This window comes from Schistocerca gregaria, chromosome X (genome assembly GCF_023897955.1).
Source record: "Schistocerca gregaria isolate iqSchGreg1 chromosome X, iqSchGreg1.2, whole genome shotgun sequence".
Lineage (NCBI taxonomy): Eukaryota > Metazoa > Arthropoda > Insecta > Orthoptera > Acrididae > Schistocerca > Schistocerca gregaria.
The window spans coordinates 218,259,354-218,277,845 of NC_064931.1; the positions used below are offsets into that span (position 1 = coordinate 218,259,354).

The window sequence follows — 18,492 nt, forward strand, 5'->3', positions numbered from 1 at the left end:
TTTTGATTATGAGAAAAGCCACTTAAGACCCTGTCAGAGATACACGCAAAATATAACAAAAGATGGAAGTAAATTGAGGATGCATCAACTGACATTCAAATTCTTACATTCTAATAATGAGCTGGAATAAATCAGGTGTGTAATGTAATATTATGCTGTTAACCAGGGTGCAAGTAGATAAGTAATACACAAAATTTGTACAGATGGCAGAAGGGCCAGGGAGGGAGGGGGGGGGGGGGGTTATGATGCTTGAATTACTCAAGGATGAATGATTGACTAAAGAGAGAATAAGCAAGACTGAAGCTATGGGAGAAATATCAGGAAAATATTACAGTTATTTGAGTTAAATGCTTGAGATAGTTGTATATTCACAAGTACCTAGGCAGGAAGGGAAGGGCACAAGAAACCAAGTAGTGTGAGTGTTAAATACATCTGAGTGTCCTCACCTTCATGTTTACCAAAGGAATAGCTCATATTGGAGATGTAAACATTTTGCAGAAAATGCTGACAGTTCATTCTTTTAAAGAACTCTAAATAATATATCACCTAAAGACAAAAATTATTCAGTTAATTACATCAGAATTTAACTTAGGTTTTGTTACAAAGCTTTTGACAAATTCTTACAGCTCCATATATTGTGCTATTGCTCTTTCTTTTCGATGAATTCCTATTTTTCATAAACATTCTGTATAAATGACAGGCACATAGTTATAGATCTCCTGTTCATTCCAATAATTATTTGGATACTTTTCACTCTTCCATTTGTTGTTTGTGAGTGTCAAACTGCTGAACTTTTGATAATTTTCAAGTTTATTAACCTTTTCCATCTATTAATAAAAATGATAATTTTGTGTTTAGATTCTTCCTGTGGACATTTTATGCTATTGAGCCACATGCAGAATTACTTCAATATAAGTGAGCAAAACACACATCTTTGGCAGAGGTGAACTTAACTGACTAATAATAACTGCTAAATATTTGCTGAAATACAGGGGCCAAACAGCTATTGAATATTAATTTGTAATTGATGCAGTATGAAGTAATTCAGCATGTCTTGTTGGCAAAAGTCTAATAACAATAGACCTGCAGTTTCCTATAGTCATTTATAATAATAATAACAATAGTAATAATAATCATCATCATCATCCTGGCACTTATAATCATTTTTATGGAAGGTTTCAGTCACTAAAGGACTATTCCATAATGCTGCTTTCTATGATAGTTTATGGCTTTGTGAAAAAATGCTCAAAAGATTCAATTGATGGGACATTACAATCCTCCCCCCCCCCCCCCCACCCCACCCCCCAATCTGGCCTTCTCCCAAACTTCCCACAAAAAGGATAGTTATATGACAGATTACTGCAGATCATAAATAAATGAATGTTGTATAAAGTGTGGACATGTATGATACATAGACATTGTTTATGTGTAAAATTTCAATTATCGTATTTTGTAACAGTCATCTTTTCTTTTTTTTTCCAGCTGAAAGCATTGATGAAGTATTTGAAGACCAGTTTATTATTCATGCATCATAATTCAGACAGCTCATTTAATCCATCCATCCAAGATTTTACAAATACTTTACTGGATCTGTTTGAGAAGTATAGTCCATCTGAAGTTTCTACACTTGTCCTTCATTCTGCTCTGTTGAGAGAGTATGCTACTGACAGGGTTCTGAATGTCATGAAAAAACAGCTATCTGTCAGGTAGTTTAAATTAAGCCAAATCTTTGTGTGTGTGTGTGTGTGTGTGTGTGTGTGTGTGTGTGTGTGTATACAAGTAAAGTTAAATCCTTCCAAAATGCAATCTTTTATTATATTTACTAATTTAATTTGTGTTTGTGTCCACTTGCATGTTAATTGGAAACAGCACCCTCACTACAAGGAAAGGTAGCTATTTCTGACTCCGCTAGTGTGCCACTTCCTTCTGCAGAAAGCTCTAATGATCCCTAGCATCTTTCGTAGAGCACTGATGGTAATGGTTTCCTCCTATCAAAAGTAACTCATGTGGGCAACCAGAAAGGCATTACCAGATTCCAATGCTTGCAGGTTGTTGCATACATGGCACCTCCCTTTAAGGAAGAAAAAATTAGTAAGTTAGCTTGTCATGTGTACTTTCCTTGTATATTTGTATTTTATCTTTGTATTTCCTAACTCTTTATTATAATAGTGCTTCTGTGGCCAGCATGTGGGTAAACTAGGTGTAGTCACCAGTTGTCTGTGGTATGCAGCTAAAAACCTGATGCATGCTAGCCCACAACTGTTGTAACTGGTCCCTGACATCCTGGATATGGTCGCTGGCACAGAATTAATATTTGAGCTACTCCCACACAAGTTCTGTCAGGGATAGATATGGGGATCTATCTGGCCATGGGAGTACCTCAACGTCATGCAGACAGTTCGTAGAGACACATACCATGTGTAGCCCACAACTGTTGAAACTGGTCCCTGATATCCTGGATATGGTCACTGGCACACAATTAATGTTTGAACTATCCCCCCCCCCCCCCCCCCACAAGCTCTGTCAGGTACAAATATGGGGATCTATCTGGCCGTGGGAGTACCTCAACGTCATACAGACAGTTCATAGAGACAAAGATCATGTGTGGACATGCATTGTCCTCTTGAAAAATGGCACCATGGTACTGTTGCATTGGAGGTTACAAATGAGGATGCAGAATGTCTTAGATATACCATTGTGCTGCCAGTGTTCCCTCAGTCACCACCAGCTGTGAACTAAAGTCATACCCTATGGCTCCACACCATGACACGGAGTAACACTGCTGTGCCTCTCCAAAACATTGGAAGAATGGGACCTCTTCACCGGTTGCTGCCATACTTGCTGACAATGGTTACACAGTGTAGTGCAACCTGAACACAATGTGATGCCAGTAATCAGCCAACCATGCTACCTGGTTACTGCACCACAACAGATGCAGTCGTTTGTGTTGTGGTGTTAATGGCATCCTGCACATGCAGTGATGATTCCCTTGTCCATGTGCTGCTAGACTCCAACCAATGGTGCAGGATGACACAGAATGTTGCAGGAAGCCCATTGTGTGTTCTCTAATCGCGGGTTTAGATGTGATGGGGTTACAATGTTCTTGGTGCATATACAGTGGCCAGATGTAGTCAACCATAACCTTGACAATGACTGTGCCCTATACTCACGTTCCCATTCAGTTCAACATTAGACCACCGTCACATTCAAATACCCCACACATCTGGATATTGTATGATTCGATGAACTGGCCAAAGGGAGACTCACAACGAGGCCCCTTTCGAACTCTGTCAGGTGCTGATAACACTGCCTCATGTGAGTACGTGGCATCTCCATGCCCTTCACAGTGATCACTGAACATCTGGAACTGTTCACACTCCTTATATACTTTACCATGCCTGGTACCAACATTAACCACGAACAACACTAATACAGCATGATGGCCATTCTACTTGTCACACAGAATTGCAACTCTTAATCATTTACGTAGCCACCGATGGTATGTATGTGTATGAACTTACTTTGAGATCTGGCCATATCATGGGGGTGCTTCAATTTTTTGCCAGGTAGTATATATTTGTAATTTTGAAAGTGCCTGTCAAAGGCTGGATCAAAATAGAGGATGCAAATTTTATACAGGTGTAAAAGTATTTGATCATTTAGATTCCTGACTTTGAAACTACTGCCCAGTTGCATTATTGATATGACAGACACACAGATTTCACAAACTTCAGATGGTTTTACACCTGTTTATGTGAAGCACTGCAATTATAAAATGAGTGTATATAATGTCAATGAAACAAAATTGTACATAATTGTCTATTTCCAATGTGCAACTGTTATTTGGACAGCAATGAAAGGTATTCAGAAACATTCATTATTTTGTTTTAAAGATTGCCTAGGGACCTGGCTCAGATGAACTGTAATGATTGAACATTTCAAATGCTGTAGTGTTTATTTCATAATTTATGTACAAAACATTAGACATTGCTGCACTAAAGAAACACCGTTGCACACAGTCAACCGTTTCCAGTCCACAATAATAGATTCAAAAATAAAGCATAACTTTGATTCGCTAGTACATATCATGCAAAATCTGTGCCACACTTACACTGTTTACGCAACGTACTTATTGCAGGTTGACAATCTGTCCATTTATGGCTACGCATTTGGCTTTGTTACAGTCTAAGTGATATATTGTACATGAAATTACTAAATGGGTTCAACGAAGAGGAACAAAATAAGCCCACCACATAAAATATTAGTCACCACAGGCACACACATAGATAAGCTTTTACAGACAGCGGAGTGATTGAGTCACATGTTCTACCATGCTTGCAGTGCCTCTATGTGAGAATAAAGACGTAGTGATCGGTGAGACATTTACAAGGTGTGTGAGAAAAGTAACGAGACTGAGTTTTTCTCTACCAAAGCTTTTATTTATTTATTTCAAACAACAATATTGTGTCCTTCAAAGTAGTTCCCTTTGGCAGCTATACACTTTGGAGTTGTCATTCTGAGTCTTGGTAGCAGTGCTGAAGGACTTCAACTATTAGGGCCTTTAACATGTGGGTCACATTCCTTCAAATGTTCTCCAGAGTCCCAAAATGATGTCTTCCTAAGACATTCCTCAATTTTGGGAAAATAAAGAAGTCACAAGGACTCAGATCAGGTAAATAGGGGGCTGTGGAGCAACAAGGATGCCTTTGGAAGTCAAAAATTCCAAGATGAAAGTGGCCGTGTTACATGGGGCATTGCCATGTTACAGCATCCACTTGTCTGCAGTGTCCAGTCTCACTCAATTCACCTTTTTCCAGAGTCTTTCAGTGACATCTTCGTAAAACAGTTTGGTTGACAAATTCAGTCTAATGATACAAGAGCTTGCACACATTTTCATTGGTTTTTTAATTGGAAGGTTCATCTTAAAGGTGTTCTCGGTTCTCCAAAAATGATTTGTGGCTACAAAAAGCTTGTTCTCTTAATGAAGAATGTTCCCCATAGCTTGTAGATTCCTAAGCTTAACATAAAATTTGATGGCCTAACATTGCTCTCAGTTCTGCCATCTACCATTTTCATAACAAACAACAAAAAACAACTTCACAGATGGTGCTCTCAAAAATCACGTGATGGCTGCACCAAGCCAAAACTTGGACTGAGCATCCGGAAGGAATGAATACCCCCAGTCTGCACAAGTAGAACAACACAGCATTGCCAGATTGCTTGCGTTGTTGTCAGTCTCATTACTTTACTCACACGCATTGTATGTTTAAAGTGGACATTGTAGGTAAACATGGGTAAATGTAAGGAGCCCACAGAGTGGCAAAAAGGGGCAATCATGTTTGGTTGTGCCCATGGCCATTTGGTGTGTGAAGTTGCTGGATTTGTTGGTGTTTTGTGGTGGACTGTTCAACATATCTACAAGCCGTGGGGTAATGCAAAACACATTATCAAAATAGTGACATGTTTCACAGGCTGTGAATCAAAACTGCTTCCAAACCTAATAGGAATTGCTGCAGGCAATGAATGATGGTCCATCCCCACTTGTTAGTGAAAGAACATGCGATGGGAACTGTATGCAGTGAACATTTGGAGTTGGTCACCTTGCAAGAGGCCATCGCTCACACAGGTTGATAAAGCTATGCATCTTCAGTGGGCTAGAAAACAAAAACATGGACAGTAGCTGACTTGTGGAACATAATTTGGTGTGGCGAATCATGTTTTGCCTATATTCAGATGTTTTTCTTATCATTAATTGGGCCTGTTTGCTGAGGTGATGAGTAACATGAACCAACTAGTTTATTTAAACATTATGAATGATTAGCTGTTGCCTTTCAGTCAATATGATGAGTTTGCTATTGATATCCCTATTTTTTAAGACAACAACAGCAGACGTCATCAAGCTGGAAGAATATGTGACTGGTTTTCCGAGCACTCCCTCACCCTATTACATCTCAATTTGCCAACAGAATCACCTGACTGGAACCCCATAGAAAATCTGTGGGGCATGTTAGAACAGCAGGTAAAATACTGACATCAGTATCCACGCAATTTGATGGCATTGCGCGATCAAATCCTCAGTGAGTGGCTTAACCTGGGTACAGTATATATGCGCAACCTTCTAGACTCGCTTCCTAACTGAATCCAGGTGGTTATTAAGTCCAGGAGTGGAATTACACAGTGTTAAATTATGCTTAAAATGATTTCTCGAGGGGTGACTAATGTTTTCTCTGGTGAGCTTAGCTCTAACTGTTTACACAGTAACTGTTAATGTATTAAAGAAATATGATAGATGATTGGCATTCCCTTTCACATATAAGGAGTGTGATATGAAATTTGATATACACTAACACTTTCAAGTAAGCTATGGGTTGTTTAATTTTCTTGAGTTGGTGCAGTAAGGAATACATCGAGAAGTGCAGGCATTAAGAAAAAGTAGCTTAGGAGACTATTCAGGTGAAACTAAAGATACTTATCATTTTCCTCGTAGGCTACTAAAATTGTGTTGAAAACTACTGGAAAAATATAATTATTGGGCAAAACAGCTGTACTGACTCTGTGAGTTTGTACTGTAATTTATCAGTAGTAACTCAGAATCAGAAATTTTCAGTGTCAAAATAACTTAGGCCCTCACAGTATTTATGTTGTATCAGCATTGCCCAGATACTAAATGGCAAACAGAATCACCACTATGCACTCCAGATAATATTCAGCAAAGGGCGAAACAGGCCATGCAGCTAACTTGGCTAAACGTATTAGCCCAACTGCAACCACGTAGCGAGCAGGTAGCCGGATTACCAATAGTGGCACAGCAGTCAATGTGTCCAGCAGCAAGTACATCTGTAGCAGCCAAAAGGTTTAAACAATTCTCGAGTATGAGTCTAAAAAGTTTATTAAAAATTATGAGTATATTTACTGATAAGCCAAAACATTGTGACAACATGTTTAATACCTTATTTGTCCATCTTTGGAATGAAATACATCACTGATTCTGCATATCAGGGATCCAACATTTTGTTGGTAGGTTTGTTCAGGTGTGTGACATTAAATATCTACACAAAGGCTATGTAATCTTGTAAATAACAGGCCGCCTATTTGTGTACACGGTGATGGTGCCTAGTAGTGGGCCAGATGGGTTCCATAGGATTTACATCAGGCAAATTTGCCGATTGAGACATCAATATAAGTTCACTATAATACTCCTCAAACCACTTTAGCACAGTTATGGCTCTGAGACACAGACAATTATAGTGTTAAAAGATGACAATGCTGTTGGGGAAGACATCAAGCATGAAGGGATGCATGTAGTTCGCAGCTGTCAGTGTGTCATTGATTACTACCAAGGTCCCATGCAAGTGCAGGAGAATGTCTCCCATAGCATAACACTGCTTTCACCATTCTGCATCCGTGGCGCGCTCCACATTTTGACCCACTGTTCACCTCGATGACAGTGTTTGTGGAGACAACCACTGACTTCATGTAACAAAAATTTGGTTCAGCCAAAGAGCCGACACATTTCCATTGATCGACAATCAAATCCCGATGGCCCTATGCCCACTGCAATATCAGATAATTGGCTGTGTTGTTTGGTCAACATGTGAATATGTAGGGATGGTCTGCTGAGGAGCTCCATGCTCAACAATGTACGATGAACAGTGTGCTCCAGAATACTTCTGCATGCATCAGCATTGTGCTTTTTTGGCAGAGATGCCACAGAGTACCTTCTATCCTACTTTACAAAGCCGACAAGCCACCGAACCCAACAATCTGTGAAGATTTGTGGGCATCCAACCATTTAGCGCCTAATGGTAGTTTCACTGTCCTTCTGCCTCTTTCCATAGATGCTCACAACAGTAGCATGTGAGTATCCAACCAGCTTTGTCATTTTTGAGATACTCATTCACAGAATCCGTGTAATAATAATCTGCCCTTTGTCATCTCAACGGATTTCCCCATTTGCAACACACATCTTTGCTAGCATGATCCCTCATCTGTGCCTGCAAAGCCACCAAGTGGCATACAACGGAGGGCAGTGGTCATAATGTTTTAGCGTATCAGTGTGTAATTCCAGATTTTAACATATCCATGGTACAAGTCTCTCTTTCACTCATACAAGTCTCCATCTCTCTCTCTCTCTCTCTCTCTCTCTCTCTCTCTCTCTCTCTCTCTCTCTCTCTCTCTCTCTCACTCACACACACACACACACACACACACACACACACACACACACACACACACCTGCTGCTACTGCTGACTGGTGGCCAGTATTGTCCAAAAGCTAAACAAGTTCCCATCTTTACTACATACCTCTGTCCTGCTCATGGTCTCCTCTGTTTTGTTAGTAGTGGGTTCTCCTCATATACATCATACACTCCTGGAAATTGAAATAAGAACACCGTGAATTTATTGTCCCAGGAAGGGGAAACTTTATTGTCACATTCCTGGGGTCAGATACATCACATGATCACACTGACAGAACCACAGGCACATAGACACAGGCAACAGAGCATGCACAATGTCGGCACTAGTACAGTGTATATCCACCTTTCGCAGCAATGCAGGCTGCTATTCTCCCATGGAGATGATCGTAGAGATGCTGGATGTAGTCCTGTGGAATGGCTTGCCATGCCATTTCCACCTGGCGCCTCAGTTGGACCAGCGTTCGTGCTGGACGTGCAGACCGCGTGATACGACACTTCATCCAGTCCCAAACATGCTCAATGGAGGACAGATTCAGAGATCTTGCTGGCAGGGTAGTTGACTTACACCTTCTAGAGCACGTTGGGTGGCACGGGATACATGCGGACGTGCATTGTCCTGTTGGAACAGCAAGTTCCCTTGCCGGTCTAGGAATGGTAGCACGATGGGTTCGATGACGTTTGGATGTACTTTGCACTATTCAGTGTCCCCTCGACGATCATCAGAGGTGTACGGCCAGTGTAGGAGATCGCTCCCCACACCATGATGCCGGGTGTTGGCCCTGTGTGCCTCGGTCGTATGCAGTCCTGATTGTGGCGCTCACCTGCACGGCGCCAAACACGCATATGACCATCATTGGCACCAAGGCAGAAGCGACTCTCATCGCTGAAGACGACACGTCTCCATTCGTCCCTCCATTCACGCTAGTCGCGACACCACTGGAGGCGGGCTGCACGATGTTGGGGCGTGAGCGGAAGACGGCCTAACGGTGTGCGGGACCGTAGCCCAGCTTCATGGAGACGGTTGCAAATGGTCCTCGCTGATACCCCAGGAGCAACAGTGTCCCTAATTTGCTGGGAAGTGGCGGTGAGGTCCCCTACGGCACTGCGTAGGATCCCACGGTCTTGGCGTGCATCCGTGCGTCGCTGCGGTCCGGTCCCAGGTCGACGGGCACGTGCACCTTCCGCCGACCACTGACGACAACATCGATGTACTGTGGAGACCTCACGCCCCACGTGTTGAGCAATTCGGCGGTACGTCCACCCGGCCTCCCGCATGCCCACTATACGCCCTCGCTCAAAGTCCGTCAACTGCACATACGGTTCACGTCCACACTGTCGCGGCTTGCTACCAGTGTTAAAGACTGCGATGGAGCTCCGTATGCCACGTCAAACTGGCTGACACTGACGGCGCTGGTGCACAAATGCTGCGCAGCTAGCGCCGTTCAACGGCCAACACTGCGGTTCCTGGTGTGTCCACTGTGCCGTGCGTGTGATCATTGCTTGTACAGCCCTCTCGCAGTGTCCGGAGCAAGTATGGTGGGTCTGACACACCAGTGTCAATGTGTTCTTTTTTCCATTTGCAGGAGTGTATTATATTCTCATATACTTCATATTATATTCTATCCTGCAATTATAATCAAAAATATCATTTAAAATAAAAATCGATATGACACATCTGTAACCTTTTTTTAAAATAACATTATTTAAATGGTACCCATTGCTGACAAACTATAAAATCATTCACAAAAGTTGTGCATGGATTCTCAGGTAAGCATTGGTGCATGTGTGACATTGTCTTGTTTTTTATTTTTACATTCGGCAGTCCCAGGATGACATGCATGAAGGTTAACTTATTGGTATTCACAGAGAAACTACTGCCATGGTTACACATTATGTGACCAGATAAAAAGCACTCTGTCTTCAGGCCATGAGTGGCCTACTGGGACCATCCAACTGCTGTGTCATCCTCAGTGAAGGATGCGGATAGAAGGGGTGTGGGGTCTTCACACCGCTCTCCCGGTCGTTATGATGGTATTCTTGACCAAAGCCGCTAATATTCGGTCGAATAGCTCGTCAATTGACATCGCGAGGGTGAGTGCACTCCGAAAAATGGCAACAGTGTATGGCGGCCTGGATGGTCACCCATCCAAGTGCCGACCATGCCCGACAGCACTTAACTTCGGTGACCTCACGGGAACCGGTGTATCCACTGCAGCAAGGCTGTTGCCTATGTGACCAGATTTGCCATCTAATTTCACTAAACAAAGAAATGTGGGACTGGGAAAAATCAATAATGATTATCATTTGCATTGTGATATCGTTTGACTTTAAGGTGAAAAATGCATTATATATACTTTTTATGAATGAAACAAGTTTTTGTGAGGCTTGTTTCACTTTATTCTCTTAAAAAAATTGAGAATTATTTCTCTTTCGCCATGCTTTTGAGTTACTATCTATACTATCTATAATAAGTATTAAAAGTTTTGTTTTCTTTAGAAGTCACTAAAGCCTTACTTATATAGAGACTTTGCTTCTGTTTTCAGACCAGTGCCCAAGTCAAGTGACGCATTAGCCTTAGTTTTGTTATGCATCCAGAAGGGATCACCAGAACAAGCAAATGCTGTCTTGAGCTCTTTTGAACCAAACCAACTTTCAGCTATACTTTTTGAAAATAGTATGCTTCTGTTTGAGACAACTACACCAGTGAAGTCTACAAGCAAGCACGATTCTGTGTACAGTAGGTACGAAATTTCAATGAAATACCTATAAAATTATATTTTCTTGACCGGTCCTTGGAGTCTTTTTCCCATTTTTTAAAGGAAAAAAATAATGTCAAAACTTATTTATATAGTTCATTAATAGGGTTGTACTGTGTCTGTACTTTTTGAAGTCAAAGAAATTCCCCTATGAACTTATTTTTCTTAATGAATATATTTTTATTTCTACAGCAGAAGGAATGACCAATTAACAACATTTTCAGAGTTGTCTGTTGTTCTGATGGATTCAAAACCTAGAGTACTTGCAGGAGTGTTATCAGAGTTGGTTGCATCACAGAAAATGTCGCTGCAGGAGGTTTTGCAAGTATGTATGTGCTCACATGACAATATACATTATATAATGTGAGAGTGTTGTAAAAGCATGACATCTGTACCTTTGGTGTGTGAAATGAGTTGCATCTCATACTAACTTTCTTTGCCACAGAAGAAGTGTGACCACTTGCAATAACACACACACACACACACACACACACACACACACACACACACACACACACGCATGCATGCACTACTCAGTAGTGGTGGTGAATCATCAGAACAAATGAAATGATAAGAAATAGAAATTATTACTTTAAAATTCTCTACAGAATCTTGTTTCTCCAGATCCAGTGTTCACTTGTTTATCTTTAGGTCTTGCCTTTTATTTTTAACATTTCTTTCATTTTCCATTTTTCCTGATAAAGAATTTTTGGAAAATTCCAAAAGTTAATATTTCATCCATGTTTTTAATTTGTGTTTCCCTTAAACTTGCTCCAGTTGTTCCTGTTCCAATGCCTAGTAAGTAGACAAATATTGATGCCTACTTTTCTATTTATTTGTGTATTACTAAAAATGTAACATTGTATATTGTTGTTGTAAATATTGTTTTAGAATTTAGAATTTGTTTCTTAAGCTGAGACAGTGAAACTCTGAAACAATGGCAAGAGAAATGACCACTTCTCACTTTATAGTACCACCCCCCCCCCCCCTCCCCCCGTGGGTTCAGGGGTTAGAATAGGCCTGAGGTATTCCTGCCTGTTGTAAGAGGTGATTGAAAGGAGTTTCACACATTTTGACCTTTATGTGATGGTTCCCTGTTGGGTTTGACCTCCATTATTCTAAATTTTCCTGAAGAGCAAACCAACTGGTGAAGGGCGCCTTACATGGTGCATCGTGTCCATTATGCGCTGAGATCTCTCGCATCATTTGTCAACGTGGATCTGCACTTCCGCTCATTCTCCAGCTGTTGGACAAGGTCACCCTCCTGGGTGTGTTTTCCTCCATTCACTGTGCAGTATTGTTTTCCCCGCTGATGATGATAATGGACTTGTTTGCACCTGATGTCCAGCATGGTAGCCAGTCTGTTGTGGTGGGGCCGCCATGTACTCTATTGGTTGTAGCCCCCTGACTATACAGGGATCGCTCTGCTGATGCCTGTGCCTTTAACTTGCCACATATGCCAAGGAGAAGATGCCCATCACTCTGGGGCATTGGGACTCCTGGCAATGGTCATCCTGCCAGGTGGCCTTTGCTGTGGTTGGGTGGTGTCCGTGGGGAGACCCCCTGGTTGGAGTGATTGGCATCAGGGCGGATGACACACAGTGAAGTGTACTACATCATCTCTTCCTGGTGGCCTAACACCAGCAGTCTCTAAGCAGTCATGATCTTAACTGCAATGCAAAGAAGTATGACCCCAAATTGTTCCCTTCCCTTCCCTGACCACACCATGCTCCTAAGGATGGCAGTGAATCTTACTCCTCCTGGTATCTCATATGTATAAGAACTAATGAGGCATCCTTCATGTCGATGAAGTTTTTTGTGGAGCATTTAGAGGACAGTTTGGGGAGGTGGAGGGATTGTCCAAAATGCAGTCGGGGTCAGTCTTGATAAAAACAGCATCCTCTGCCCAGTCACGGGCACTACTCACCTGTGACCAGCTGGGGGATGTTTGTGTTTCCATCACGCCCCATAAGAACTTAAATATGGTTCAGGGTATCGTATTTCACAGGGACTTCTTTTGCAGTCTGATGATGAGCTGCACACCAACTTAGAGTGACGAGGAGTTCATTTTGTCCGGCATGTACATAGGGGTCCAAAGGATAATCCGGTAGCCACCAGTGCCTACATCTTCGCCTTTGAGGATGACACATTACCCGAGAAGGTCGAGGTGATGGTATACCAGTCTGATGTCAAACCATATATCCCTCCCCCGATGCGGTGCTTTAAGTGCTGGAAGTTCAGACATATACCTTCCCGCTGTACTTCCAGCATCATATGTCACGACTGTGGGTGCCCATCACACCCCAATACTTCATGTGCCCCAGCTCCCATCTGTGTCAACTGCAGAGAGCACCATTTCCCTTGCTCACCAGACTGCAGGATTTTCCAGAAGGAATGGAAAATCATGGAATACAAGACACTGGACTGACTTATCTATACTGAGGCAAAGAGGAAATTTGACCGCCTACATCCTGCACTTCTGTCATCATCTTATGCTGCCACTGCTAGAACAGTTCTAGCCCATTACCTGCCTTGGGAGCACTGCCCCCCTCCAACCACCAGGGACATCAGTCTCCACTTCTCAGGCAGAGAAGCATAAGTTGTCTTCGGCTCCTCTTGCTAGGAAGGGGTCCTTGGGTCCCTCACTTCCCAGGTTTCGACTAGTGGGAAAGATGACACCCACCAGTGGCTGAAGTGCCAAAAGCAGCTGGTTGTAGGGATACACAATCCTCCTCAGTCCTGGAGATTGAATCAAAGAAGCCCTCCCAACTAGAGAAACCCAAGGAGTAGCAAGAGAAATCTAAAAAGAAGACCCCCAAGAACAAGGAAATTGCGGTGGCACCAACACCACTGCTACCCACAAGCTCTGCATCTGAGAATGAGGTGGAGATTCCGGCATCTGCTGAGAACCTAGATCTCGCCGGACCCTCAGGCACAATGGATATAGACTGCTCGAAAACTAAGTTGGTGGCAGCAGGGGATCCTGAGGCATAAACTGCCTCATTGAGTGTTTCATGCCTTCCCTGCCTCACAATAATGTCATCCTCCAGTGGAATTGCTGCAGTTTTCTCCACCACCTGGCTGAGCTACAGGAACTGTTAAGCTTTACACCTGCTTTCTGCATTGCTCTCCAGGAAACCTGGTTCCCAGCAATGTGGACCCCTACCCTCAGCGGCTATAGGGGATATTACACGAACCGTAGCGAATATAATAACGTGTCAGGTGGAGTTTTTGTCTGTGTCCTGAACTTGGTATGTAGTGAACCTGTGTCCCTTCACGCTCCTCTTAAGCTGTTGCTGTCAGGATAAGGATAACACAGGAAATAACTGCCTGCAACATATATCTTCCTCCAGGTGGTGTGGCACCCCTGAACGTCTGGGCTGCACTGATTCATCAACTCTCTAAACCTTTCCTACTTTTGGGAGATTTTAATGCCCATAACCTCTTGTGGAATGACACCATGCTCGTTGGCCGAGGTAGAGAGGCCAAAAATTTACTGTCTCAGCTCAACCTCTGCCTCCTAAATACTGGGGCTCCCACACATTTCAGTGTCGCTCATGGCACTTATTTGGCCATTGATTTATCTCTTTGCAGCCCAGGACTTCTCCTTTCTGTCCACTGGAGAGTCCATGATGACTTGTGTGGTAGTGACCACTTCCCCATCTTCCTGTCAGTCCTTCGGCATTATGCCCACGGACTCCTATCCAGATGGGCTCTAAACAAGGCAGACTGGGAAGCTTTCACCTCTGCTATATCTCCCCCACATGGTACCATCGATGTGATTGAGTGGGTCACTGGAATGATCATATCTGCAGTGGAAAATGCGATCCCTTGTTCCTTAGGATGCCCCCGGTGAAAGACAGTACCTTGGTAGTCACTGGAAATTGCTGAGTCCATTAAAGAGAGTAGGCAGGCTCTACAGTGGCAAAGCAGCACCCATCTCTGAAGCACCTAATAGCTTTTAAATGGCTCTGGGCCCTCGTTCACCGGCTCATAAAAAGAAGGAAACAGGAGCGTTGAGAGAGGTGCATCTCAACCATCTGGTGCTGTACGTCTCCTTCCCAAGTCTGGACAAAGATCAGACGTATTTTTGGGGTCTCAATCCCCAACAGGTGTCCCTGGCATTACCATCGATGATGTGTTATCTACCGAAGCAAACATGATTGCTGAGCACTTTGTTGAGCACTAAGCTCAAGCCTCTGCATCAGAGAATTACCCCCCAGCCTTTTGCACTCTCAAACGGCGGGCGGGAGGAAAAGTCCTCTCGTCCACTAGACACCACAGTGGACCCTATAACACCCCATTTACAGAGTGGGAGCCCCTCAGTGCCCTTGCACATTGCCCTGACACAGCTCCTGGACTGGATCAGATCCACAGTCAGATGATTAAACATCTCTCATCCGACTACAAGTGACGTCTTGTCATCTTCAACTGAATCTGGTGCGATGGCGTCTTTCCATTGCAATGGTGGGAGAGCACAATCATTCCAGTGCTCAAACTTGGTAAAAACCCGCTTGATGTGGATAGCTATCTGCCCATCAGCCTCACAAACGTTCTTTGTAAGCTGGTATAACGTATGGTGTGTCAGCGGTTGGATTGGGTCCTGGAGTCACCTGGCCTACTGGCTCCATGCCAGGGCAGTTTCTGCCAGGGTTGCTCTACCACTGATAATCTTGTGTCCCTCGAGTCTGCCATCCAAACAGCCTTTTCCAGATGCCAAACGTTGTTGCCATCTGTTTTGATTTACAAAAAGCTGGTGACATCATATCATTGCCACATTGTATGAGTGAGGTCTCCAGGACCTGCTCCCAATTTTTATTCAAAATTTCCCATCCCTCCACACTTTCTGTGTCCAGGTTGGTGCCTCCCATAGTTCACCCCATATCCAGGAGAATGGGGTCCTGCAGGGCTCTTTATTGAATGTATCTTTCTTTTTAGTGGTCATTAACAGCCTAGCAACAGCTGTAGGGCCGTCCATCTCACCTTCTCTGTATGCAGATGACTTCTGCATTTTGTACTGCTGCTCAAGTACTCGTGTTGCCGAGCGGCACCTACAGGGAGCTATCATTGATCTTGAACCAGAACTTTACCTTAATGATGATCCACTCACTGTAGTGGAGACATTGACTCTCAGGAGTGCTTTTCGACACACAATTGACTTGGCTTCCTCACCTTTGTCAGCTTAAGCAGAAGTGTTGGCAGCTCCTCAATGCTCTCCACTGCCTGAGCAACACCAACTGGGGTGCAGATTGCTCTATGCTGCTGCAGCTCCACAGACCCCCTGTTCAATCCCTCCTTGACTATAGGAGTCTGATTTATAGTTCGGTGGCATCCTCAGCATTGTGTTTACTTGACCCAGTGCACCACTGTTGCATTCAACTAGTGACGGGAGCTTTTAGGATGAGTCCGGTGACTAGCATCATGGTGGAGGCCAGAGTCCCTCCATTGAAGGTTAGGCGTGCACAACTGCTCACCAGTTACATTGCACACATTCGTAGTTGTCCTGCATATTGGAATTACCATCTCATTTTCCCAACCACTGCGGTTCATCTCCGGCATTGGCGGCCCAGGTCAGGGCTCACGATTGCGATTTGCATCCAGTTGCTTCTGTCTGAACTGGAGTCCTTCCCTTTACCATCTCTACTTGAGATCCATTCACGTACACCTCCATGGTGGATACCTAGGCCGAAACTTCACCTGGACCTTTCACATGGCCCTAAGGACTCAGTTACTCCTGCGGCTCTCCGCTTCCACTTCCTCTCTTTTCTTGATGTGTTCCGGGGCTCTGAAGTGGTTTACACTGATGGCTCAATGGCTGATGGTCATGTGGGCTTCACCCCCGTTCACAAAGGCCCTACTGAACAGCATTCATTGCCTGATGGCAGCAGTGTTTTCACTGCAGAGCTGGTGGCTATATCTCATGCTCTTGCGCACATCCCTTCATGCCCTGGTGATTCGTTTCTTCTGTGTACTGACTCCTTGAGCAGACTACAAGCTATCAAGCACAGCTAACCTCATCATCCTTTGGTAGCCACCATCCAGGAGTCCATCTATGCCCTGGAACAGTCCAGTCATTCAGTGGTGTTTGTCTGGACCCCAGGTCATGTCAGAATCACAGGCAAAAAACTTTCTGACAGGCTAGCCAAACAGGCTACATGGGAACTTCTAATGTAGTTCGGCATTCCAATAACTGACCTGCATTCATTATTACGTCTCAAGGGTTCTTGGCTTTGGGAGACGGAATGGGATAGTCTCAGGATGCTCAACAAACTGCGTGCCATTAAGGAGACTATGAATGTGTGGAAGTTCTCCACGATGCGGGCCTCCCACAGGGACTCTGTGGTTCTCTGCCGGCTCTCCATTGGGCATGCTTGGGTGACACATGGCTACCTCCCACACCGTGGAGACCCATATTCTTTAGCACTGTCCTAGTTTGGCTGCCCTGAGACATCATCTTCAGTTACCTGACTCATTATCATTAATTTTCGCAGGCAGCACCTCATCAGCTTATTTTATTTTTTTTTTACATTTTATATGTGAGGGTGGGTTTTATCCTTTGATCTAAATTTTAGCACATGTCCTTTGTCCCTCTGTGCCCTCCACCCTAGTGCTTTTAGGGTGGAGGTTTTAATGTGTTGCAGAGTGGCTGGCTTATCCTTTTATTTTCGTGGTCAGCCAGCCACAGTAATCTGCTCTCCTCTTTTACCCTCTTCTTCTGGTTTTTCGCACCTCTGTGTTTTTCTTGTCCTGTTTCGTTCCTTGTAGTGTTAGTTGCTCTTCTGTCATTCTTGTGGTTTTTCCTTCCTCTCAGTATTGTGCTGTATGTCTGGTTTCTTTTCTCCTTTCCCTTGTGGAATTGTTACAGCAGGAACAAGGAACCGATGACCAAGCAGTTTGGTCCCTTTCCTCCCTTTTAAACCAACCAACCAACCACTATATAGTAGAAATGCTGATCAATAGATTTGCAAGTAAAAAAAAGTTCTGTAAACTTTGTCTTAGCTTTCAGACTTGCAGTTTTATTCAGAGCACACAAATAGGATGCACACATGCTGCAGCTGGATTGAAGTTATGTCATCTCAAATTGGGTAGGGTTAATTCATGCAGAAGAGAGGGGGGGCTGTCATCCAATGTCCATATGCTGCTTCCCCTGTTTGCACCTGTAGGAACTGTTATGTGGGAACATGGCAATGCACAGGGCTCTAGAAATGCTTGATGTGGCTGTCAGTGTCAGTGTCCGGAAAGAGAAGACTGTAAAACCATAAACTTCATGCACCTCATTATGACATGCACCCTGTACCAATATCACTCGACAAGTTGTGTGGGCATGTGGTCCATGAAGCTGTGGCCATAGCAAACAGTAAGTACTGTTTTATTCCAGAATACTATCTAGTAAGTCACTTTACAGAGCAAGCAGCTACTATACACAAACAGAACTCACATTGTCTATCAGTTAAGACAAATGTTCAGTAAAGCAATTAAATTCTAAAAGACTGGTGTCTCAGGTTGAACACCTCTCCCCTCTAAGGTTCTCAGTAGGT

General features: G+C 43.6%; 1 protein-coding gene across 5 annotated transcripts in view; it reads left to right on the top strand.

Annotated features, from left to right (window-relative positions):
* The window catches only part of LOC126297483 (Hermansky-Pudlak syndrome 3 protein homolog), a 163,594-nt gene that overhangs the window by 108,507 nt on the left and 36,595 nt on the right, over positions 1–18,492 (top strand). For all 5 annotated transcript variants that reach the window (XM_049988359.1, XM_049988361.1, XM_049988362.1 and 2 more), the window contains 3 exons: positions 1,483–1,706; positions 10,742–10,939; positions 11,147–11,279. In XM_049988359.1, the coding sequence (XP_049844316.1) occupies positions 1,483–1,706; positions 10,742–10,939; positions 11,147–11,279 (555 nt within the window). The remainder of the gene's footprint in view (positions 1–1,482; positions 1,707–10,741; positions 10,940–11,146; positions 11,280–18,492) is intronic.